Raw genomic sequence first — 26,234 nt, 5'->3', positions numbered from 1 at the left:
ACTCTTTAACTGTTGGACTTATTACCTCCCAGCAGCACTTGTAACCAGGTCTGAGTCTGTGTATGGCTACTGCATTATTTCTGTATATCTTTTTGCCAGGCTTGAAAGAGTAGTACCCAGTGACTTGTTCGTACCACATTGCTGTGGATCTCCCTTTCGCTGCTTTCGCTCTGTGGCGACTTTTGATAGTTGGGAGTATTTTCCTCTTGATTTGTCCCTTAATCTGTGAACAACTTGGCGGTATTTTGACGTGTACAACAGGTAGAGCAGTGGCAGTATTTGCTGGTGAGTCTGTCTTTTCATTACCATCTATGCCAATGTGATTTGGTATCCAATTTAGGGTGACTGACAGTGCTAGATTGTGTGCTTCTTTTCCTATATATAGGATTTCTATGATGAGTTGTATATTTTCTCTCTGTGCTGAATGGATAACAATGTCTGGAGCGAAGATTTAGAGTCGGTATGAATGATGACATCATGTAAATTATTCTCAATTGTATAATTTATAGCCTCCTTTAGGGCATATAATTCTGTTTGCAATATTGAGTACCCACAATTCATGTTCCAGTAAGCTTCATGGTTGTTAGTGTAAACTACTACCCCAACGAAACCTTTCTTGATCAACTGATCCATCTGTGAAGATGTGAGTGGTTGTAGGCCTTGAGATGATTTCCATTTACTGTTCAGTGACTGCTTTGAGCATCTGCGAATCACATGATGATTTTTTAACTGGTAATCCTTCAATGATTCAATCGAGTCTTTAGACTCGATTCTTCCCATGGAGGTGGCATCCGAAAGTGTTGATATGGTATATCTTCCCTTTGTTTTAAATGGTCCAGATTATCCGTCCATGCACTTGTTCTATATTGAAGGTTTCTGTGAAGCGATCTGTGTATGCTATCTCTGATTGTCAGTCAACAAGTTTTGCTGTTAATGGTGGCTATTCTTTGTTTGATCCTGTTTTCTAAGGCCGGTAAGTTGGTTTCCAATCTTAGATTCTCTCGACGCATCCATATAGGTGCACCCAGCATTGTTCTGAGAGCATCATTTTGAGACACTTCCGGTTTCTCCCATTGGTTATCACTGAGGGATGAGAGCAGGGGCAGCATAGTCGATGAGTGACCTAACTGCTTGAACGTAGTATATTTTGAGTACTGGTAGAGATGCACCCTCACTAAGACTGGTCAGGGGGCTCAAAGCTGAGTTTCTGGCTTTACAACGTTGCTGAAGATATTCAATTTCTTGAGTGAATTTCAATTGGCTGTCTATTATGATGCCTAGGTATTGAAAAGAGGTAACCCACTCAATTTCGTGTCCTTGTATTGCGAGCCTGATGTCTTGAGTTCTCATTTTAACGGCCATTGCTTTGGTTTAATTGCTGTTTATTTTCACTGCTGTGCGTTCCGCTTCCTTGCTGATGATGTCTATGCATTTTTGTGCATGGTTCCCATGGTTCCATCATCAATGGCGCCTTTGCCATTGATGATGACCACAAAGTCGTCTGCATAGTTAAGCAATTTGGCTTTGGTAACTTGAGCTTCATGAATTGCTCCATGAGCCAGTTGAAGAAACAGGGGCTTACTATTTCTCCCTGTAGAGCATTTTCCAGCCTCTTTTGAGGAGGCTGTTTTTCCTTGGAATTTGACTGAAGCTTTTCGGTTAAGCAGGCTTCCTTTGGCAAAGGCAAGAGCGTGTCCTTTGATTTCCTCATCCACAAGGCAGCACAGTTTAGCTAGAGCATTGGCTAGCTCCAAGGCTTTTTCTAGGTTTAGAAAAATAAGGATTCCAGGTTTGTCATTGATATGATCCAGGAGAGAAGGAAGGCATTCTGTGGTTCCAAAACCTTTTCTGTAAGCAAACAAATTTTGGTGCAGTGGATTGGCTTTCCAGTCAATGCGATTAAGAGCCATTCTTTCCGCAGTTTTGGCCAGACAGCTTGTTAATGAGATGGGTCTTGGATTTTCTGGATTTTGGGGTTTTGGAATGGGAACTATAATTACATTGTTCCAAGAGAGTGGTCGAGTTCTTGTCTCCCATAAGCTGTTGATGAGATTCAAGAAGGCTTTTTCACCCTTTTGGTCGAAAAACCTGACACAATTTACAAATATTCAATACAATAGGCAGAAAATATTGCTGCTGGTTTGTGTTAAACAAATTCATAGAAAACATAGCCTACAGTTGAAATATCCATCAATAGAAAACGGGAAATAACATTGCAACGTCGCTATTAGTGTCACCAGCTAATTCTGTTGGAAATATTTTTAATACAGCAGTCTTTGGCCTTTAAACTTCATAAAAATATTTCACTTGAATTAACTTAATTATTAGTACCAAAATAAAGTAAATGTGATCTTTCTACCACTTCTTGACATCTGAACAAGAGAGCCAGGGCGTCAGTGGAGGAGAGCGAGTAGTCAGCCATGGTTAATTTATCAACAAAGTCGCTGGAGCAAATGTAGCTCCTAGAATTCTCTCTTGGACAGCTGTGTTACCGATGTAAAGTGCTTCTGTTATCGACATGCAACTACGTCTACTATAAGGGTGTATTATATTATATTATTATATAGTATTATAAGGGTATATTAAGTGTAGTGAAGGAACTGATGAATCTAGTTGGAGCTCTGAAGACAGAGTTGGATTCCCTACGGGAGGAGAAATCGGGAGGAGGCTTCCCTACGGGAAGCAGGTACGACAGCTGAAACAACGTCGAGAAGAAACAAAGGAGGGGACCAGTATCAAAAAGACATCGTGTTGGAAAGTCGTAAATGAGAGAAGTCTTCTGAAGATTTTGACGAAGCCGCCTACAGATATCCTAAGGACTTCTAACTCATTCACCGTGTTGGAGGACGAGTGCTGTGGGGAGCCTGCAGTTCGCTCGAAAGGGAAAACAACGAAGCGCAGGTCTCTTAAAGTACTCAGGGTGTAAAGGAAGTACCTAAACGAATTTTGGTTGTGGAAGATTACCAGGTGAGTTGTTTAGACAGGACGTTTTGTGACCGAGATAGAGGGAACAGGTTAAGGATTTGCTATCCAGGAGCAAGGATTGGTGACATTGTAAACAACTTGAATGATATTAAGGCTGAAAATGGGAACAAACCCACTATTTGTATCAGTGCAGGTGGAAATTATGTTGGACGAGATAGGAGTGAGGCACTGATACAGAGGTTTAAGACAGCCATAGAATTAGTTAGGAGCAAGGGAGGAATCCCGATCATATGTGGCATTCTTCCAAGAAAGGGAGTTAGAAATTAATGGTTGTCGAGGGCACTTGGCGTCAGTTGCCGACTGAACAAATACTGCAAATCAAATGCAACATCATTCATAAATAACTGGGAACACTTCTTTGGAAGGAATGACACGTATGCTCGCGATGGGGTTCATCTATCCAGGGTAGGGGCTGTTGTTGTTGCAAACTTGTTGGAACCTGTGGTTGGAGGGGTTTGTTTAAACAGTTAGTGGACAGTGGTATGGGAATTGGCATGGAGGAAGGAGGTAATAAAAGTATGTGTTTGTGGGGGAAAGAAATTGGCAAAATGATCAATGAAAGAGAAGGGTTTCAGAGTAATACATTTCAGAGTAATCCGAGTAATACCCGATACACTAAAGGTATTTTACACGAACAGTAGGAGTCTTAGAAACAAAATAAACGATTTAAATGCTCTTGTCTGCACAGAAAAAATAGATATTATTGCACTTACCGAAACGTAGATGAATGTAGGAAATAGAGAACAATTAGCTGAATATCAAATAAATGGATTTAAACTATTTCATACAGATAGATATATTAACAGAACAGGGAATAACGAAACAGAAGATTTTATTGAATTAATTGACGATTGTTTTCTTATGCAACACATTAAGGAACCAACGAGGGAAAATAATATTTTAGATTTAGTGTTAACTAACAGGGAAACACAAATTAATTACATAGAAATCGGGAGTGAACTAAGGAACAGTGATCACAAAGAAATCAGATTTAGCATAGAGTGGAATAGATCAGCAGGAGAAAATTCTGTTAAAGTGCCAGATTTTCGTAAAGTTAATTTCAGTATCCTAAGAATATTTTTGGATCAAATAGATTGGAAAGTGTTGGGCATAGGGTGGGGGGGGAAGAGCCGGTCTTGGAGCAAGACGTGAACCCAGGGATGTGTGATGTAAAGAAGGATTTCGATTTGGATTCAAAATATAACTTATTTACAAATATTCTAAGCAAAGCACAGGAAAGTAGTATACCTTACAAATTGAATAGATCATATACAAATGACCCGAAAAGGATAACAAAGGATCTGAAATCCTTATAGGTAGAAAGAGAGCTTGGTACAAAAGAATTAAGAATAGGGAAGTCAGTTTAGAACAAGAATTCGCACACCTGGTTAGAAATGTTAAAAAAGAGATATGGAGAGCAAAACGAAACTATGAATTTCGTATAGCAGGACAAGCATAGGCAAATCCTAAAGGGGTTTTTCAGTTATATCGAACAAAGGTTAGGGAAAGGATAGGTGCATTAAAAACCGAAACAGGTCAGTTAACGGATAATGACGAAGAGATGAGTAATATTTTTAATAAATATTTTATCTCTGTATTTACTAAATAAGAACTTAACTCTATGCATACAGCCGAACAAGTTTATGTGGGTGGGGACGAGGACAGGTTGACTAGTCTAACAGTTACCAGGGAAGATATTATTAAATAAATAGTAAAACTCAAACCAAACAAATCCCCAGGGCCGGATGAAGTGTTTGCCAGGGTGCTTAAAGAATGCAAAGAGGAGCTTTGCGATCCGTTGTCTACCATATTTAATAAATCATTAGAGTCAGGCAGAGTGCCAGAGTCGTGGAAGGTTGCTAATGGTACCAATGTTTAAGAGAGGAGATAAATCACTCAAACTATCGGCCAATCAGCCTAACGTCTATTGTGGGAAAGTTACTAGAATCGATAATTGCAAATACCATTCGTTTTCATCTTGAAAAACATAAATTAATAAACGAGTCACAACATGGTTTTACAAATGGCCGTTCATGTGTAACAAATTTGCGATCTTTTTATTCCAGCTTAGTTGAGGCAGTTGATAGTCGTAAGGTTTGTGATGTTGTGTACCTTGACTTTAGCAAAGCTTTTGATACAGTACCACATGAAAGACTGATTATAAAGATGGTGGCTCATGGTATTAGGTGTGCCATATTAAGATGGATTAGGGCATTGTTATACCAAAGAAAACAGAGAGTTAGTATAAATGGGGTTAAGTCAGAGTGGGAAAATGTTGTAAGTGGAGTGCCTCATGGCTCTGTATTGGGACCTGTGTTATTAATAATATATATAAATGATTTAGGTTCGGGTTTGAGTAGCAACATTTGCAAATTTGCCGATGATACGAAAATCGGTAGGGAAATTAACACCGAAGAAGACTAGCTATCGCTTCAAGTTGATCTATATAGGGTTTTGAAATGGTCAAAAGATTGGCAGATGCAGTTTAATGGAGATAAATGTAAAGTTCTGAGGCTAGGTAATGATGATAGAGTTACAAGATACGAGCTAGATGGTGTTGAAATTGCGAAATCGGATTGCAAAAGGGATCTGGGAGTTTATGATTAGCAAGAATTTAAAACAAAAGGATCAATGCATGAATGTTCATAATAAGGCAAATATGACACTGGGATTTATTAATCGAAGTCTTAGTAACAAGACACCTGGTGGGGTTCTTCAGCTATATCTTGCTCTCGTTAGGCCCAATTTTGATTATGCAGTTCAGTTTTGGTCGCCGTGCTACCAATGGATATAAATTCACTTGAACGTGTCCAGCGTAGGATGACTAAGTTAATTCCCCAAATTAGAAACATGTCAAATGAAGAAAGATTAACAAAGCTTAAACTGCAAATTGTGTAAGGAAATAGACTTGTGTGAATTTTAAGAAATACAGTCCACTTTTAACCATCAAACAAATTAATATCGCAATATATAAATTAACGTAAATATAAATTACCATATAAACTCATACAAATAATATAAATAAAATAAAAATAAATATAAATCTCACAGGTCGGATCCCCATATCAATTGGTCAACTTAGACTTGGATCCATATTAAATGGTCCACAAGGAACCCTAAATACTACACTGGTCCATCAGATTGAATAGACTAGAGCAATAAATTAATGAACAATACATTACCAGTCGAAGACCAGCCGCGCGTGACTCTCAGTACACGCAGCTCCTCAGGACACCCAGCCGCTCAGGACACCCAGCCGCTCAGGACACCCAGCCCTTCAGGACACCCAGCCCGTCAGGACACCCAGCCTCTCAGGACACCCAGCCCTTCAGGACACCCAGCCCCTGAGGACACCCAGCCTCTCAGGACACCCAGCCTCTCAGGACACCCAGCCCCTCAGGACACCCAGCCTCTCAGGACACCCAGCCCTTCAGGACACCCAGCCTCTCAGGACACCCAGCCTCTCAGGACACCCAGCCTCTCAGGACACCCAGCCTCTCAGGACACCCAGCCTCTCAGGAAACCCAGCCTCTCAGAACACCAAACCTCTTAGGACACCCAGCCCCTCAGGACACCCAGCCTCTCAGGACACCCAGCCCTTCAGGACACCCAGCCTCTCAGGACACCCAGCCTCTCAGGACACCCAGCCTCTCAGGACACCCAGCCTCTCAGGACACCCAGCCCCTCAGGACACCGAGCCCCTCAGGACACCCAGTCCCTCAAGACACTCAGCCCTTCAGGACACTCAGCCCCTGAGGACACCCAGCCCCTGAGGATACCCAGCCCCTGAGGACACCCAGCCCCTGAGGACACCCAGACCCTCAGGACACCCAGCCCCTCAGGACACCCAGCCTCTCAGGACACTCAGCCCCTCAGAACACCCAGCCTTTCAGGACACCCAGCCCCTCAGGACACCCAGCCTCTCAGGACACCCTGCCTCTCAGGACACCCAGCCACTCAGGACACCCAGCCCTTCAGGACACCCAGCCCCTTAAGACACCCAGCCTCTTAGGACTCCCAGCCTCTCAGGACACCCAGCCCCTCAGGACACCCAGCTCCTCAGGACACCCAGCCCCTCAGGACACCCAGCCTCTCAGAACACCCAGCCTCTCAGAACACCCAGCCTCTCAGGACACCCAGCCTCTCAGGACACCCAGCCTCTCAGGACACCCAGCCTCTCAGGACACCCAGCCTCTCAGGACACCCAGCCCCTCAGGAAACCCAGCCTCTCAGGCCACCCAGCCTCTGGACACCCAACCATTCAGAACACCCAGCATCTCAGGACACCCAGCCCTTCAGGACACCCAGCCCGTCAGGACACCCAGCCTCTCAGGACACCCAGCATCTCATGACACCCAGCCCCTTAGAAAACCCAGCCCTTCAGGACACCCAGCCCCTTAGAACACCCAGCCCTTCAGGACACCCAGCCCTTCAGGACACCCGGCCCCTCAGGCCAACTAGCCCTTCAGGACACCCAGCCCCTCAGGACACCCAGCCTCTCAAGACACCCAGCCTCTCAGGAGACCCAGCCTCTCAGGAGACCCAGCCTCTCAAGACACCCAGCCCCTCAGGACACCCAGCCTCTCATGACACCAAGCTCCTTAGGACACCCAGCCTCTCAGGACACCCAGCCCTTCAGGTCACCCAGGCCCTCAGGACACCCAGCCTCTCAGGACACCCTGCCTCTCAGGACACCCAGCCACTCAGGACACCCAGCCCCTTCAGGACACCCTGCCTCTCAGGACACCCAGCCACTCAGGACACCCAGCCCTTCAGGACACCCAGCCCCTTAGAACACCCAGCCTCTCAGGACACCCAGCCTCTCAGGACACCCAGCCTCTCAGGACACCCAGCCCTTCAGGACACCCAGCCCCTTAGGACACCCAGCCTCTCAGGACACCCAGCCTCTCAGGACACCCAGCTCCTCAGGACACCCAGCCCCCGAGAACACCCAGCCTCTCAGGACACACAGAGGCTGTCGGCTGAGCGGACAGCACACTGTGCGTGTGATCCTGTGGTTCCGGGTACGATCCCGGGCGCTGGCGAGAAACAATGGGCAGAGTTTTTTTTCACCCTATGCCCCTGTTACCTAGCAGTAATATTGGTACCTGGGTATTAGTCAGCTGTCACGGGCTGCTTCCTGGGGGTGGAGGCCTGGTCGAGGACCGGGCCGCGGTGACACTAAAGCCCCGAAATCATTTCAAGATAACCTCAAGATAACCTCTCAGCTAGGACACCCAGCCTCTCAAGATAACCAGCCCCTCAGGACACCCAGCCTCTCAGGACACCCAGCCCCTCAGGACAGTCAGCCTCTCAGGACACCCAGCCTCTCTGGACACCCAACCCCTCGGGACACCCAGCCCCTCAGGACACCCAGCCCCTCAGGACACCCAGCCTCTCAGAACACCCAGCCTCTCAGGACTCCCAGCCTCTCAGAACATGCAGCCTCTCAGGACACCCAGCCCCTCAGGACACACAGCCTCTCAGGACACCCAGCCCCTCAGGACACCCAGCCTCTCAGAACATGCAGCCTCTCAGGACACCCAGCCTTTTAGGACACCCAGCCTCTCAGAACACCCAGCCCCTCAGGACACCCAGCCTCTCAGGACACCCAGCCTCTCAGGCCTCCCAGCCTCTCAGGACACCCAGACTCTCAGGACACCCAGCCCCTCAGGACACCCAGCCTCTCAGGACACCCAGCCCTTCAGGACACCCAGCCTCTCAGGACACCAAGCCTCTCAGGACACCCAGCCTCTCAGAACACCCAGCCTCTCAGGACACCCAGTCTCTCAGGACACCCAGTCTCTCAGGACACCCAGCCTCTCAGGACACCCAGTCTCTCAGGACACCCAGTCTCTCAGGACACCCAACCTCTCAGGACACCCAGCCTCTCCGAACACCCAGCCTCTCAGGACACCCAGTCTCTCAGGACACCCTGCCTCTCAGGACACCCAGCCCCTTAGGACACCCACCCTCTCAGGACTCCCAGCCTCTCAGGACACCTAGCATCTCAGGACACCCAGCTCTTCAGAACACACAGCTCCTCAAGACACCCAGCCTCTCAGGACACCCAGCCTCTCCGGACACCCAGCCCCTTAGGACACCCAGCCTCTCAAGACACCCAGCCCCTCAGGACACCCAGCCCTTCAGGACACCCAGCCTTTTAGGATACCCAGCCACTTAGAACACCCAGTCTCTCAGGATACCCAGCCTCTCACGACACCCAGACTTTTAGGACACCCAGCCTCTCAGGACACCCAGCCTCTCAGAACACCCAGCCTCTCAGGACACCCAGCCTCTCAGGACACCCAGCCTCTCAGGACTCCCAGCCTCTCAGGACTCCCAGCCTCTCTGGACACCCAGCCCCTCAGGACACCCAGCCTCTCAGGACACCCAGACTTTTAGGACACACAGCCTCTCAGAACACCCAGCCTCTCAGGACACCCAGCCTCTCAGAACACCCAGCCTCTCAGGACACCCTGCCTCTCAGGACACCCAGCCTCTCAGGACTCCCAGCCTCTCAGGACTCCCAGCCTCTCTGGACACCCAGCCCCTCAGGACACCCAGCCTCTCAGGACACCCAGACTTTTAGGACACACAGCCTCTCAGAACACCCAGCCTCTCAGGACTCCCAGCCTCTCAGGACACCCAGCCCCTCAGGACACCCAGCCTCTCAGGACACCCAGCCCCTCAGGACACCCAGCCCTTCAGGACACCCAGTCTCTCAGGACACCCAGCCCGTCAGGACACCCAGCCTCTCAGGACACCCAACATCTCATGACACCCCTCCCTTCAGGACACCCAGCCTCTCAGGACACTCAGCTTCTCAGGACACCCAGCCCTTCAGGACACCCAGCCTCTCAGTACACCCAGCCCTTCATTACATCCAGCCTCTCAGGACACCCAGCCCCTCAGGACACCCAGCCTCTCAGGACACCCAGCCCCTCAGGAAACCCAGCCTCTCAGGCCACCCAGCCTCTGGACACCCAACCATTTAGAACACCCAGCCTCTCAGGACACCCAGCCCTTCAGGACACCCAGCCCGTCAGGACACCCAGCCTCTCAGGACACCCAACATCTCATGACACCCAGCCCCTTAGAACACCCAGCCCTTCAGGACACCCAGCCCCTTAGAACACCCAGCCCTTCAGGACACCCAGCCCTTCAGGACACCCGGCCCCTCAGGCCAACTAGCCCTTCAGGACACCCAGCCCCTCAGGACACCCAGCCTCTCAAGACACCCAGCCTCTCTGGAGACCCAGCCTCTCAGGAGACCCAGCCTCTCAGGAGACCCAGCCTCTCAAGACACCCAGCCCCTCAGGACACCCAGCCTCTCATGACACCAAGCTCCTTAGGACACCCAGCCTCTCAGGACACCCAGCCCTTCAGGTCACCCAGCCCCTCAGGACACCCAGCCTCTCAGGACACCCTGCCTCTCAGGACACCCAGCCACTCAGGACACCCAGCCCTTCAGGACACCCTGCCTCTCAGGACACCCAGCCACTCAGGACACCCAGCCCTTCAGGACACCCAGCCCCTTAGGACACCCAGCCTCTCAGGACACCCAGCCTCTCAGGACACCCAGCTCCTCAGGACACCCAGCCCCCGAGAACACCCAGCCTCTCAGGACACACAGAGGCTGTCGGCTGAGCGGACAGCACACTGTGCGTGTGATCCTGTGGTTCCGGGTTCGATCCCGGGCGCTGGCGAGAAACAATAGGCAGAGTTTTTTTCACAGTATGCCCCTGTTACCTAGCAGTAATATTGGTACCTGGGTATTAGTCAGCTGTCACGGGCTGCTTCCTGGGGGTGGAGGCCTGGTCGAGGACCGGGCCGCGGTGACACTAAAGCCCCGAAATCATTTCAAGATAACCACAAGATAACCTCTCAGGACACCCAGCCTCTCAAAACATGCAGCCTCTCAGGACACCCAGCCCCTCAGGACACCCAGCGTCTCAGAACACCCAAACCCTCAGGACACCCAGCCTCCCAGGACACCCAGCCTTTCAGGACACCCAGCCTCTCAGAACACCCAGCCCCTCAGGACACCCAGCCTCTCAGGACACCCAGCCTTTCAGGCCTCCCAGCCTCTCAGGACACCCAGACTCTCAGGAAACCCAGTCTCTCAGGACACCCAGTCTCTCAGGACACCCAGCCTCTCAGGACACCCAGTCTCTCAGGACACCCAGTCTCTCAGGACACCCAACCTCTCAGGACACCCAGCCTCTCCGAACACCCAGCCTCTCAGGACACCCAGTCTCTCAGGACACCCAGCCTCTCAGGACACCCAGCCCCTTAGGACACCCACCCTCTCAGGACTCCCAGCCTCTCAGGACACCTAGCATCTCAGGACACCCAGCTCTTCAGAACACACAGCTCCTCAAGACACCCAGCCTCTCAGGACTCCCAGCCTCTCAGGACACCCAGCCTCTACGGACACCCAGCCCCTTAGGACACCCAGCCTCTCAAGACACCCAGCCCCTCAGGACACCCAGCCCTTCAGGACACCCAGCCTTTCAGGATACCCAGCCACTTAGAACACCCAGTCTCTCAGGATACCCAGCCTCTCAGGACACCCAGACTTTTAGGACACCCAGCCTCTCAGGACACCCAGCCTCTCAGAACACCCAGCCTCTCAGGACACCCAGCCTCTCAGGACACCCAGCCTCTCGATCAGGACTCCCAGCCTCTCAGGACTCCCAGCCTCTCTGGACACCCAGCCCCTCAGGACACCCAGCCTCTCAGGACACCCAGCCTCTCAGGCCTCCCAGCCTCTCAGGACACCCAGACTCTCAGGAAACCCAGTCTCTCAGGACACCCAGTCTCTCAGGACACCCAGCCTCTCAGGACACCCAGTCTCTCAGGACACCCAGTCTCTCAGGACACCCAACCTCTCAGGACACCCAGCCTCTCCGAACACCCAGCCTCTCAGGACACCCAGTCTCTCAGGACACCCAGCCTCTCAGAACACCCAGCCTCTCAGGACACCCAGTCTCTCAGGACACCCAGTCTCTCAGGACACCCAACCTCTCAGGACACCCAGCCTCTCCGAACACCCAGCCTCTCAGGACACCCAGTCTCTCAGGACACCCAGCCTCTCAGGACACCCAGCCTCTCAGGACACCCACCCTCTCAGAACTCCCAGCCTCTCAGGACACCTAGCATCTCAGGACACCCAGCCTCTCAGAACACCCAGCCCCTTAGGACACCCAGCCTCTCAAGACACCCAGCCCCTCAGGACACCCAGCCCTTCAGGACACCCAGCCTTTCAGGATACCCAGCCACTTAGAACACCCAGTCTCTCAGGATACCCAGCCTCTCAGGACACCCAGACTTTTAGGACACCCCGCCTCTCAGGACACCCAGCCTCTCAGAACACCCAGCCTCTCAGGACACCCAGCCTCTCAGGACACCCAGCCTCTCAGGACTCCCAGCCTCAGGACACCCAGTCTCTCAGAACACCCAGCCTCTCTGGACACCCAGCCTCTCAGGACTCCCAGCCTCTCAGGACACCCAGCCCCTCAGGACACCCAGCCTCTCAGGACACCCAGCCCCTCAGGACACCCAGCCCTTCAGGACACCCAGCCTCTCAGCACACCCAGCCCTTCAGGACACCCAGCCTCTCAGTACACCCAGCCCATCATTACACCCAGCCTCTCAGGACATCCAGCCTCTCAGGACACCCAGCCTCTCAGAACACCCAGCCCTCTCATGACACCCAGCCTCTCAGGACATGCAGCCCCTTAGGACACCCAGCCCCTCAGGACACTCAGCCCTTCAGGACTCCCAGCCTCTCAGGACACCCAGCCTCTCAGGATACCCAGCCTCTCAGGACTCCCAGCCCCTCAGGACACCCAGCCTCTCAGGACACCCAGCCTCTCAGGACACCCAGCCCCTCAGGACAACCAGCCTCTCAGGACACCCAGCCCCTCAGGACACCCAGCCCCTCAGGACACCCAGCCTCTCAGGACACCCAGCCTCTCAAAACACCCTGCCTCTCAGGACACCCAGCCCCTCAGGACACCCAGCCTCTCAGGACAACCAACCCCTTAGGACACCCAGCCCCTCAGGACACCCAGCCCCTCAGGACACCCAGCCCCTCAGGACACCCAGCCCCTCAGGACACCCAGCCTCTCAGGACTACCAACCCCTCAGGACACCCAGCCCCTCAGGACACCCAGCCTCTCAGGACTACCAGCCCCTCAGGACAGCCAGCCCCTCAAGACACCCAGCCTCTCAGGACTACCAGCCCCTCAGGACACCCAGCCCCTCAGGACACCCAGCCCCTCAGGACACCCAGCCTCTCAGGACTACCAGCCCCTTAGGACACCCAGCCCCTTAGGACACCCAGCCCCTCAGGACACCCAGCCCCTCAGGACACCCAGCCCCTCAGGACACCCAGCTCCTCAGGACACCCAGCCTCTCAGGACACCCAGCCCCTTAGGACACCCACCCTCTCAGGACTCCCAGCCTCTCAGGACACCTAGCATCTCAGGACACCCAGCTCTTCAGAACACACAGCTCCTCAAGACACCCAGCCCCTTAGGACACCCAGCCTCTCAAGACACCCACCCCCTCAGGACACCCAGCCCTTCAGGACACCCAGCCTTTTAGGATACCCAGCCACTTAGAACACCCAGCCCCTCAGGACACCCAGCCTTTCAGGATACCCAGCCTCTCAGGACACCCAGACTTTTAGGACACCCAGCCTCTCAGGGCACCCAGCCTCTCAGAACACCCAGCCTCTCAGGACACCCAGCCTCTCAGGACTCCCAGCCTCTCAGGACTCCCAGCCTCTCAGGACTCCCAGCCTCTCTGGACACCCAGCCCCTCAGGACACCCAGCCTCTCAGGACACCCAGACTTTTAGGACACACAGCCTCTCAGAACACCCAGCCTCTCAGGACACCCAGCCTCTCAGGACACCCAGCCTCTCAGGACTCCCAGCCTCTCAGGACACCCAACCTCTCCGGACACCCAGCCTCTCAGGACACCCAGCCCCTCAGGACACCCAGCCCTTCAGGACACCCAGCCTCTCAGGACACCCAGCCTTTCAGAACACCCAGCTCCTCAGGACACTCAGCCTCTCAGGACACCCAGCCCTTCAGGACACCCAGCCTCTCAGGACACTCAGCCTCTCAGGACACCCAGCCCTTCAGGACACCCAGCCTCTCAGTACACCCAGCCCCTCATTACACCCAGCCTCTCAGGACACCCAGCCCCTCAGGACACCCAGCCTCTCAGGACACCCAGCCCCTCAGGACATCCAGCCTCTCAGGACACCCAGCCTCTCAGAACACCCAGCCTCTCAGGACACCCAGCCTCTCAGGACATGCAGCCCCTTAGGACACCCAGCCCCTCAATACACTCAGCCCTTCAGGACTCCCAGCCTCTCAGGACACCCAGCCTCTCAGGATACCCAGCCTCTCAGGACTCCCAGCCCCTCAGGACACCCAGCCTCTCAGGACACCCAGCCCCTCAGGACAACCAGCCTCTCAGGACACCCAGCCCCTCAGGACACCCAGCCTCTCAGGACACCCAGCCTCTCAGGACACCCAGCCTCTCAAAACACCCTGCCTCTCAGGACACCCAGCCCCTCAGGACACCCAGCCTCTCAGGACAACCAGCCCCTTAGGACATCCCAGCCCCTCAGGACACCCAGCCCCTCAGGACACCCAGCCCCTCAGGACACCCAGCCCCTCAGGACACCCAGCCTCTCAGGACTACCAACCCCTCAGGACACCCAGCCCCTCAGGACACCCAGCCTCTCAGGACTACCAGCCCCTCCGGACACCCAGCCCCTCAGGACACCCAGCCTCTCAGGACTACCAGCCCCTCAGGACACCCAGCCCCTCAGGACACCCAGCCCTTCAGGACATTCAGCCTCTCAGGACTACCAGCCCCTCAGGACACCCAGCCCCTCAGGACACCCAGCCCCTCAGGACACCCAGCCCCTCAGGACACCCAGCCCCTCAGGACATCCAACCTCTCAGGACACCCAGCCTCTCAGGACTACCAGCCCCTCAGGACACCCAGCCCCTCAGGACACCCAGCCCCTCAGGACACCCAGCCTCTCAAAACACCCTGCCTCTCAGGACACCCAGCCCCTCAGGACACCCAGCATCTCAGGACACCAAGCCCCTCAGGACACCCAGCCCCTCAGGACACCCAGCCTCTCAGAACTACCAGCCCCTCAGGACACCCAGCCCCTCAGGACACCCAGCCCCTCAGGACACCAAGCCCCTCAGGACACCCAGCCTCTCAGGACTACCAGCCTCCCAAGCGACTTCAAGGTCACCCAACAATTTCGTGGAATGTTATTCCGCGGAGTGACACCGCTTAGTTTAAAACCAGCCAAATTATCGACTGCGTCCTTGCAAGTTTATTCGCGAATTTTGTGGTGTTAATTTTGCGAGAGGTCACTAATAAGATTTAATACTTCTAGATAATACTACAAGTTAAATAAGAGGCCATTATCAACAATTTTGTGTATAATTTCTCTTGAATGGAGAATTATTTAAAATATATATATAGCACTAGTCCTTTATAAAATATTTACTTTTTGCCAAGCCACTACAGAGTAGGATATTAACACTGACCAACACTAACTAACACTAACACTGACCAACACTAACACTAACACCCATATTAACACTGACTAGTTGAAACTAATTATTGTTCATCCTATTCCCATTTATTACCATAGTCTAGTTGTACTACATTGAACAACCTAACATTAATGGTGCAAACCCTATTTTGGGTGTGAATGAATACGAGCTCGAGTTGTCATGTGTTTATATAATTGTTTACCTATAATAATTGCACCTTTGAGTGATTAATTAGTGTCTACACCAACCTAGGGTGATTTTGAGGGTTTAACCTGAAGGTTATCTTGAGATGTTTTCGGGGCTTTTTTTTAGTGTCCCCGCGGCCCGGTCCTTGACCAGGCCTCCACCCCCAGGAAGCAGCCCGTGACAGCTGACTAACACCCAGGTACCTATTTTACTGCTAGGTAACAGGGGCATAGGGTGAAAGAAACTCTGCCCATTGTTTCTCGCCGGCGCCCGGGATCGAACCCGGGACCACAGGGTCACAAGTCCAGCGTGCTGTCCGCTCGGCCGACTGGCTCCCCCGGTCGGCCGGGGGACTTCCAGTGACACTGGATTATCACTCAAATCATTTGTGTGTCATTTATATATAATCAAATCATTTGATTATATATAATGTATATTAATTTTAAGTGCTAACCTTTAGAAGAGGTAGGATTTGAGCCGAGGACTACAAATTCTAATGTAGGCTATTACAATCAGTGCTTGCTCACAATTTATGAGCTAAAACTCCCTGTTACTTTCACTACGAAATTATGGGGCCCAAAAAGCAGAACGCAGCAGCCAGTACAACACGCGAAATGTCTAATAACAGTATGTTGTACCACAGATCATATGTCACAAGGGACATGTGACTAGACAACTAAACAAGTGTGATCAATTGGTCCAGTCTAATGTGACAGCTAAAGTGTTTGAAAATCACATAGAGGTGGCTCATCTAAAAAATAAGGGCAGCAGAGGCAGCGAATAATTATGTTCAATGCCTCAACCAACAAAATATGTAACCAGATCAAATAACCGGCTTCCTCGCCCAAACGGCACAATTAGAGGAGGAGTTTCAAGAACGTCTGGGTAAATTTACACAATGTCAAGAGCAAATAAATACAAATCCATTATCCAGATCAGCATCACCCAATATTATTCAACCAGAAATTGAACAGCTCTCAGATAATTTATCTATAGTCACTGTAGATTCTGAAACTCAGAATCTGAGGCGACTAAGTTAACATGCCTCCAAACTGAAATTAGAGGTGAAGCTGAACCAGTAGTAGAAAATGTAAATGAAAATAGCGACAGCACTAATTTCCCAGTCCAGTTCCCTAGGGATAATGCTGGCAATGAGAAAACTGTCATACTTCTAGTACTTCATTTGCTGGACTTACCTAAACCTGATCAGACTGCTGACTCATTACAATCCTTCAGCATGGAGTTTGAGTCACTACTAAAAACAGTCAGTCGTAAGGTTGACATAATCACTACAGAGTGGATGACCAAAGTAGTCATTCAACGAAAACTGTCCGGCGATATACTAGATAGATTATACACACACATAAACATAACACAATCCTGACAGTACAGGACATCACTGAAGGTTTTCATTCTATTATAAACAAACGACTTGCAAATGTGGAAGTTAAAGCCTCTTGCGAGCCTTCAGAAATTGAAAATAATAGTAAATTAAAGGATAAAACAAATACCCTAAATAAACATTAACCAATTACTTTCACACCAAGTTGGAGAAAATTTGGCAGTGAGGGCATGCAGCAGAATCCTCCAAGCCTACTGTTACTAGTTTACCCAAACCGCTAACTAACAATCGTGCAGTAGGCTGGGGGACACGTATGTGCTGCAAAAGGAAACATTCAACATACCATTGTGCCAATTATCCTGATACACCCGTTTTAAGCGACTCCAAGAATTGGGGAAATGCGCAAGGTGTCTCAAATCACACAACATAGACTATTGTGAGACCCAACTATACACCTGCAACAGGTGTAGAAGAGGTAAGCACCATGCAGCACTATGTAAAAATACGAAATTAACGTATTTAAGACCCAAGGTGGAGGATAACGTTCCCACCACAGTACAGTATTGTAAGGTGCGACAGAAAATTAGTGTCCAAGCCACAGAGTCCAAAAATACTGCGACTTTGCCTGTTGCCCAAATTACCCTCCAGAATAAGAGGGCCCCAGAATAAGAGGGCCAAGGTCCATACCCGTGGGTTGTTTAACCAAGGGTCCCATAGAACATTTGTCACTAAAAAGTTGGCAGATGAACTTCAATTAAGGCCTGTAACCTAGACGACATTCAGTATTTCATGGTTTTTAGATGATACAGGACCTCAAGTCTACCAGGTGGTACAACCATCATTACGATTAGACAGCTACGTCTGTCAAGTACAAGCCATTGTGGTGGATACAATTCCTGCCGACCTACAAGTGCAAGGTCTGGGAGCTACTGCCAAATTCCTGAGGAATAGAGGATAAAATTAGCAGATAAAATTAAGTCTGATCACCTCACCGAACTTCGGTATCCTTGTAGGTGCAGACTATTAACACAAATTCATCGGTAGCCCAACAAAATTTCAGGGCATAACCATGCTAAATTCTGCACGAGGCAAATTACTCACAGGCCCTGCATTAAGCCTGAGGAGGCCTATGCCTGCAGATAAACAATACAAATAGAAATCTAAATTTGTCAGCTGATTATACAAATCCAGTAGCATTATACTAAGGAAACTACAGCAGACTATAACATCAGAGGCTGATCTTAATATCATCATTTAAAGTTGCAGATGAGTTCATGAAGCTTCAGTGGCAAATTAGTGAACAGTAGCCTCAACAAGCTACAAGTCACCGCGACCAATGTCACTGAACCCACTGCAGTCTCAGAACCATACTTGACTTAAATTATTGAATATTCAATCCTCTGAATCAACTTACTAAATTAAACCCCCAATTTGTCAGCCAAATAAACTCCAGCAAACAAGCACAAGGGAGCTTGACTGACTATATAAATCCGACAAGTGATTTTGATACATTTATTATTTAATCAAGATGTATTCCATGGGCCTTAGTGTTTATATATAAGTGACCAGTTACCTGAAAATGAAAAGGCAGACTAGCAAAAACTGCCACTGCTCTACCTGTTGTACAGGTTCAAATACATCCATGTATTTCACAGATTATTGAGCAAATCAAGAAGAAAATACTCCCAACTATCAAAAGTCGCCACAAAGGGGCCTCGTAGCTTGGTGGATAGCGCGCAGGATTCGTAATTCTGTGGCTCGGGTTCGATTCCCGCACGAGGCAGAAACAAATGGGCAAAGTTTCTTTCACCCTAAGTGCCCCTGTTACCTAGCAGTAAATAGGTACCTGGGAGTTAGTCAGCTGTCACGGGCTGCTTCCTGGGGTGTGTGTGGTGTGTGGAAAAAAAAAAAAAAAAATTAGTTAGTAAACAGTTGATTGACAGTTGAGAGGCGGGCCGAAAGAGCAAAGCTCAACCCCCGCAAAAAACAAAACACAACTAGTAAACACAGAGCCAAAATAGCGGAAGGAAGATCCACTGCAATATGGTACAATAAAGCCACCGGGTACTACTCTTTCAAGCCTGACAAAAATATATCTAGAGACATTGCAGTAGCCATACACAGACTCAGACTTGGTTACAAGTGCTGCTGGGAGGTAATGAACCCAATGTACTACAAACACACACACTCTTAGTACCAAGATATGATTAGAGCCTGATAGGCTCAGGAACCTGGACACCTGTTGATTGACGGTTGAGAGCTGGGACCAAAGAGCCAGAGCTCAACCCCCGCAAACACAATTAGGTGAGTACACACACACACACATCCCTCTCCCCTTCTTCATCTCTCTCTCTCTCCCCCCCTCTCTCTCTCTCTCCCCCTCCCCCTCCCTCCCTCTCTCACTCACTCACTCTCTCTCTCTCTCTCTCTCTCTCTCTCTCTCTCTCTCTCTCTCTCTCTCTCTCTCTCTCTCTCTCCCCCCCTCTCTCTCTCTCCCCCTCCCCCTCCCTCTCTCACTCACTCACTCACTCTCTCTCTCTCTCTCTCTCTCTCTCTCTCTCTCATAGGGAGAAAACATGACAGGGAAAAAAACTCTGGGGACAAGACAAGTGCAGGAGGTCAACTATAACGGGAACAACCATAGAGGAAGAGGAGGGACAGGATGCTTGGATTAGGGGCACAATCGAACACGTGTGGAGTGAATTCAGGGAAGGACTGAGGGTTATTAAGGAGACATTATCCAACCTGCAGGATGAACTGAAGGCAGCAAAGGAGGAAATAAAAAGCCTGAAAGAGAATCCTACGCAAACCATCCCACAGGGAGATGGTAATGTTCCTGCTGAGGGGAATCTTACAATACAACCCTCAATTACAGAATCGTTTATAAAGAACCTTGAAGCTAGGTCTGCAGTAAAGGAAGTTGCCATGGAAGTGGTTTCTTCTCAGCAAGCAGCTAGATGTACGAGCCGGCTGATAGAGAGAAAAAGAGCAGTAGTAGTAGTAGCAGGTATTATGGAGCAAACAGGGACCAGCCCAAAGGAGCGGAGAGACTAGAACAAAAGCAAAGTTACCGAGATCGTTAAAGAGGTATAGATGGAGAGGGCTTACCAAAATATTGAAAGGGTTTTCAGGCTTGGAAAGTACAACAAGGACAGGGACCGTTTGATAAAGGTGGTATTCGTGAGCGAGAACACGAAAAAGGACCTATTAGCAAGGAAGAGCGGTCTGGCAAACATACAGAAGTTCAAAAACGTATTCCTGCAGAGGGATATGACAAGGGACGAGAGAGTGATGGCAGTAGACACGAGGAAAGAGCGCAGGGAGAAGGAAAGAAATCAAAGAACCACAACCCCGAACCCTACAATCCCAGAGGGGAGTGGTGAACACTCCACAAACAGTTCAACAGCCACAGGGATTAGAGCACCACCCCCACATTCTACCCAATAGACATCCTACCTCCCCCATACCCTGACAGCCCACCACTAAGTGCCCACCGAGGGCACCCTCCCCCCACTCACCCCCCTCCCCAGGACCTCCTTTCTCCCCCACCCCCCAAGCCCTCCCTTCCCCCACATGCCCTCCCGTCTCCCCCACCCGCAAGCCCTCCGTTCTCCCCCATCCCCCCCTGATCCCTCCACTCTCCCCACACCTCCTCAGCCCTCCATTCTCCCCCACTTCCCTAAACCCTCCCCTCTTCCTCACCCCCCTCCCTTCCTCCCCCAATCCCCCCAAGCCCTTCCTCCCCCCATACCCCTCCAAGCCTTTCCATCTCCTACCCCCCCCCCCAATCCTCCCCCTCTCATCACTCTCCCCCTCTTACCCACTCCCCCCAAGCCTTCCTCTCTCACCCCTCCCCAAGCTTCCCCCCCCCCTTAACTTTCCCCTAAAACCCTTTCTTCTCCCCCCCAAGCCCTCTCTCCTCCATCATCCTCCCCATACCAGATCCTCCCAGCCCCCTGCACACCCCAGAGGAAGGACAGAAGAGAGTCAGTTTTAGGGTGATGTACTCGAACATAGATAGAATTACACGCAAGGCAAGTGAACTAAGGGAAAGTGCACAAGAAGTGAACCCAGATGTAATCGGACTCACTGAAACAAAACTCTCAAGAATCATAACGAATGTCGTGTTTCCCCAGGAGTACGCAGTAATAATGAAAGAGAGGGAATGTAGGGGAGTAGGCGGAGTGGCCCTTCTAATGAGAAAGGAATGGAGTTTCAAGGAGATGGGTATCCCGGACTGCGAGGCGTTCAGAGACTATATAACAGGCACCATGACAATGGGAGGACCAAGAATAGTAGTAGCAGTACCCTCCACCAAATGAGGAACCGCATGGAGGCAAGGATACTTGGGGAGCCAAACTATTGGAGGTGGCGACTAGAAACTTCTTAAGTCAGCATGTCAGGGAACACACAAGGATGAGAGGAAACGATGAACCAGCGAGCCTCGACCTAGTCTTCACTCTGAACAACTCCAACATAAGGGAAATCGTTTTTGAGGCCCCAGTAGGAATAAGCTACCACAGTGTACTGGCGTTTGAATACCTGGTTGCAGAAGGTTTATTGAACTCGAGGAGGGGTACTGAAAACAAAAGGCTGGCATTCCGGAAAGGAAACTATGAGGAGATAAGAAAGTTCCTAGCAGATATAACATAGGAAACAAAGCTCAGGGGAAAGACGGCCCAAGGCACAATGGACTACATCACGCAGAAGTATAAGGAGGCAACAAACAAGTTCATCCAGGTCCAAAAAAAAAACAGTGAAAAGAAGATAAGAATCCATGGTTTAATCAGAGATGTAGGCTAGCTAAGCTGCAAAGTAAAAGGACGTGGAAAAACTATAGAAATAGCAAGACACTTAAGAGCAGAGAAAAATACAAGAGTGCCAGGAATGAATATGTCAGGTTGAGAAGAGAGGCAGAAAGCCAATACGAAAATGACATCACAAGCAAGGAAAAGACTCAACCTAAATTGCTTCACAGCCACATCAGGAGAAAACAACAGTAAAGGAGCAGGTAATGAAATTAAGGATAGAGGCAGACGGATTCACTACAAACGAATAGGAAATGTGTGAGGAACTGAATTAAAAATTCCAGAAGGTCTTCACCATAGAGCAAGGAGAAATTCCAGAGATGAGAGAGGAAAAAGTTATCCAGGAACCACTAGAAGAGTTTGAGGTTACCAGTGGGAAAATAAAGAAGTTTTTACTAGAGTTGGATTTGACAATGGCTATAGGCCCAGATGGAATTTTCCCTTGGATACAAAAGGAAGGAACGGAAGCACTGTGCCTGCCACTCTCCATAGTGTATAACAAATCACTGGCAACAAGGGAACAGCCAGAAATTTGGAAAGCAGCTAATGTAGTCCCAATATACAAGAAAGGGGATAGACAGGAGGCACTGAACTACAGGCCAGTGTTCCTAACCAGCATACCATGCAAGCTGACGGAGAAGATTGTGCGAAGAAAGCTAGTGGAGCATTTGGAGCGAAAGAACTTTGTAACACAGCATCAACATGGGTTCAGGGATGGCAAGTCCTGCCTCACAGGGTTAATTGAATTCTACGACCAGGCAACGAAAATCAGGCAAGAAAGAGAGGGGTGGGCAGATTGAATATTTTTGGATTGCCAGAAAGCCTTTGATACAGTACCAGACAAGAGGCTATGGAAAAACCTGGAGATGTAGGCTACAGTGAAAGTGAAGGTCCTCCATTGGCCTTGCATAGTAGGCCGAGAAGTGCGTTCTGGCTACTAGGTACGACATATATATATATATATATATATATATATATATATATATATATATATATATATATATATATATATATATATATATATATATATATGTATATGTCGTACCTAGTAGCCAGAACGCACTTCTCGGCCTACTATGCAAGGCCCGATTTGCCTAATAGGCCGAGTGATTTTCAATATTTTCAATAAATTGATTCCAAATAGTTTATTTGAATTATTATTATTATATTATATTAATAACATAAATTATTGACTTAATTATGCTAGTTTAGGTTAGGTTAAGATAGGTTAGGTTAGGTTAGGTTAGGTAGGGTTGGTTAGGTTCGGTCATATATCTACGTTAGTTTTAACTCGAATTTAAAAAAATTAACTCATACATTACATTTCTGCACTCATCTCAGACTTTATATATAAAGTCTGCCTATGGAAGTGCATTATATATAAAGTCTGACTTTATATATAAAGTCTGACTAAAACGATTCTTTCTCTCTCTGAACTTCAGTCTGCCCTGGGCCCCTGCGGTTCTATGCCTGTGGGCTCCGATGGTATTCATTATAAGATGCTTCGCCATCTCCCTCCGTGCACGTCTCAGTATTTACTGAGTCTGTATGATCAGGTCTGGGAGTCGTCGTCTGTCGCTTATGACTGGCTCGATGCCGTTGTTCTTCCTGTTCGGAATTCAGGGTCTCTTGGGACATCCTCTAAGGACTTCTGCCCTATTGCCCTCACGAGTTGTGTTTGCAAACTCTTTGAACGTATGGTTAACGTTCAAGAGCTGATCGTGTAGAGTGAACCCAGTCTGATATCAGAACCTGAATACTCAAGACACTGAACTGCACACGATTGTAAACAGGAACAAATACTTGAACGTGACAATCAATATGGCTTTTGTTTTTTACAGGAGACACCCTGTTCCCCAATGTGCTGCATAAAGTACAGTTGAACGTCATCACCATTGGTGAGTGTCGCGCCCTGACCACACTCCCCCCAGACCCAACCAAGGAGATGTGCACCCTCACACCTTACAAGGATGCGTGTCAGGTGAGCTCTTGAAGTGTCTGCAAATGTCTTCAATTAAATGCTTACAAAAGCAAAAATTAAAATATAACTTAAATTATAATTTCCTCCTCACAATACATCAAATATTTTAAACGTAATGTAATGGGAACAGACTTAACATCATGAGGAATAATTTTTTTATTTAAGAGATTTACTTACTGCTAAGCTGTCACCCTCTTCCAGGTAAATTTTTTTCATAGATTTATTTACTGCTAAGCCACCACCCGTTTCCAACCAAAATTTTTCATTTTTGCAGTTTAAGACCGAAATTTTTCAGAGACCATTTTCTGAGAATATGTTTATAGAAGTTATGTTAAGGAAAATAGACCACTAAGCAGTAACTTTTTATTTTGTGTCCATTTACTACTGTTTCACCGTTTCAAGACCGAAATTATCACACTCCAGTTTAAGACCAAAATTTTTCAGTTTTAATCCTTGCTGCATTCATAAAGAGTTTTTATGGAAGAAATTCAAATATTGTCAGAGTTCAGTTTACGAAGCAGTTACGCAAGTACTTACGTACGTGTTCACCTTTCCTCAATCTTTGACGGCTATGGTTACATTTATTAAACAGTTTACAAGCATGAAAACTTGCCAATCGACTGTTGTTATTGTTAGTAACAGCCTCCTGGTGCTTTGGGGCTCATTAACTGTTTAATAATTGTAAATAAAGCTGCCACAGATTGAGAAAAGATGTCCAGCTTCGTAAGTGCTTGCATAACTGCTTCGTGAATCTGGCCCCAGTTTATGATCCCAATATTTCAAAGTTTTACTTAGGCCAGCGTTCTTAAAAAGAGTTCTACTTGATAAAATCAACTCAACAGCTCCTGTCCTCCGGTTTACTTCATTTGCACAGCCCCACTTTTAACCAATCAATTTCCTCGAGATTTAAAACATAGTTATTTCAGCCGCAGTAAATAAGATCAAAGATCAAGATAAATAAGATCTCTTGTCCTCTGTCTTAGATCATTCATACAGCTTTGCTACTATCAGTTCACTCCCCTAAATATTTAAAACATGCGTAATTCAGACTTACTTAGTAAGAAAGATGTGGGGGTTTTCTTTGTTTGCTTTCACGACAGCAATGCGTACGTCGCCAATGTACATGTGGCAGACGCTTCACGAAGCTGTCGGAATTAGCAGAATAGAAAATACGAGAGCAACCGTACAGGGCCTGGGAGCAAGGTTGAGTTAGAGTCCTTGAGGGTCTCTTCTCAGACTAGTCTCACCTGGTCCTGCTCCACGTTGATCGTTGGAATCTCCTCAATGATTTAACCCTTTAAGGGACTTCTAGGGTCCTCATCACATTTATAGTTTAGTGACTTAGGCAACTCGGTGTTGAAGACACTAGTGCTGAAGGTTTGAGTAATGTTGGCAGTATTCAGAAGTGATTCAACGGAAACACCGCATAAAGCTTAACAGTAGTGTATTAACTAACTTAACCACTAATACACAGGGTGCTTGATTTACTTTAGATTGGCGTCAGAAAGGCTATGGGTGTATTAGCGAGACTCTTGACGTCTGGCTAAACGACTCGTATCCACTTGTGGAGAAACACCTAACTTAACACAGTTGACAACCAATCATTAACACGGCAACCTAACTGCCGGTATGCAAAGGGATCACAAGAGTTCCAACCGGATACTCGGTAATGATGATATGCAATAAACACAACTACACTGTCAATGGGACAGGCAATAACATGCACAATAATATTACACACAATAACTAAATGTGTGGTGTATGTGAAGCTCACATTCACAGACTAGTGAAATGCAGTGATACCACACAGATAAACACGCATACACCGTCGATTCACCTATAACCTGTGACAGGTATGAGAAGGTGAGAACTGTGGTTGTTACCTCAGATCAACACAGACACAACAAGACAATGACAAGATCTTGTACTTACAGATAAGGTACCTTTCCTTACTCACTCACTCACTCAGGCACATTTATGCAAAAACTCGTAGGTGGCCTGACAGCTGGGCGCTCGTTCTGACGTGAGACCATTGACGACAGACTTCCCACAATCCGTACTTGACACGGGGGTACTGCAGGAGGGCGTGCTGTATGCTTAACAGACAGACACAGGCACACACACTGGCACTGGTGGTGAGTAAGGGTGGTGACGTCACGTGGTACAGTGAGGGCGGCTGCTGCAGGTTATATAGTACCATGCACTACACTGTACACTGTGGTACTGGTCCACTGTGGTAAAGTCGCACACAGATTACTTAGGCGGCGGCACTGCCTTAGTTCACTCTAAGTCACTCACAACGATCTTTGTCATCAGGGGTTACCT

The 26,234-nt window shown here is 48.8% G+C and overlaps 1 protein-coding gene across 1 annotated transcript in view; it reads left to right on the top strand.

Moving 5' to 3' along the window:
- Positions 1-26,234, top strand: part of LOC123746657 (transmembrane protease serine 11D) — a 79,017-nt gene that overhangs the window by 39,301 nt on the left and 13,482 nt on the right. The window contains exon 6 of the mRNA XM_045728324.2: positions 23,770-23,909. Coding sequence (XP_045584280.1) covers positions 23,770-23,909 — 140 coding nt within the window. The remainder of the gene's footprint in view (positions 1-23,769; positions 23,910-26,234) is intronic.

This window comes from Procambarus clarkii, chromosome 85 (genome assembly GCF_040958095.1).
Source record: "Procambarus clarkii isolate CNS0578487 chromosome 85, FALCON_Pclarkii_2.0, whole genome shotgun sequence".
Classification (NCBI taxonomy): Eukaryota; Metazoa; Arthropoda; class Malacostraca; order Decapoda; family Cambaridae; genus Procambarus; species Procambarus clarkii.
The sequence above is the reverse complement of the archived record's forward strand: the minus strand, read 5'-3'. Positions and strand labels throughout refer to the sequence as shown.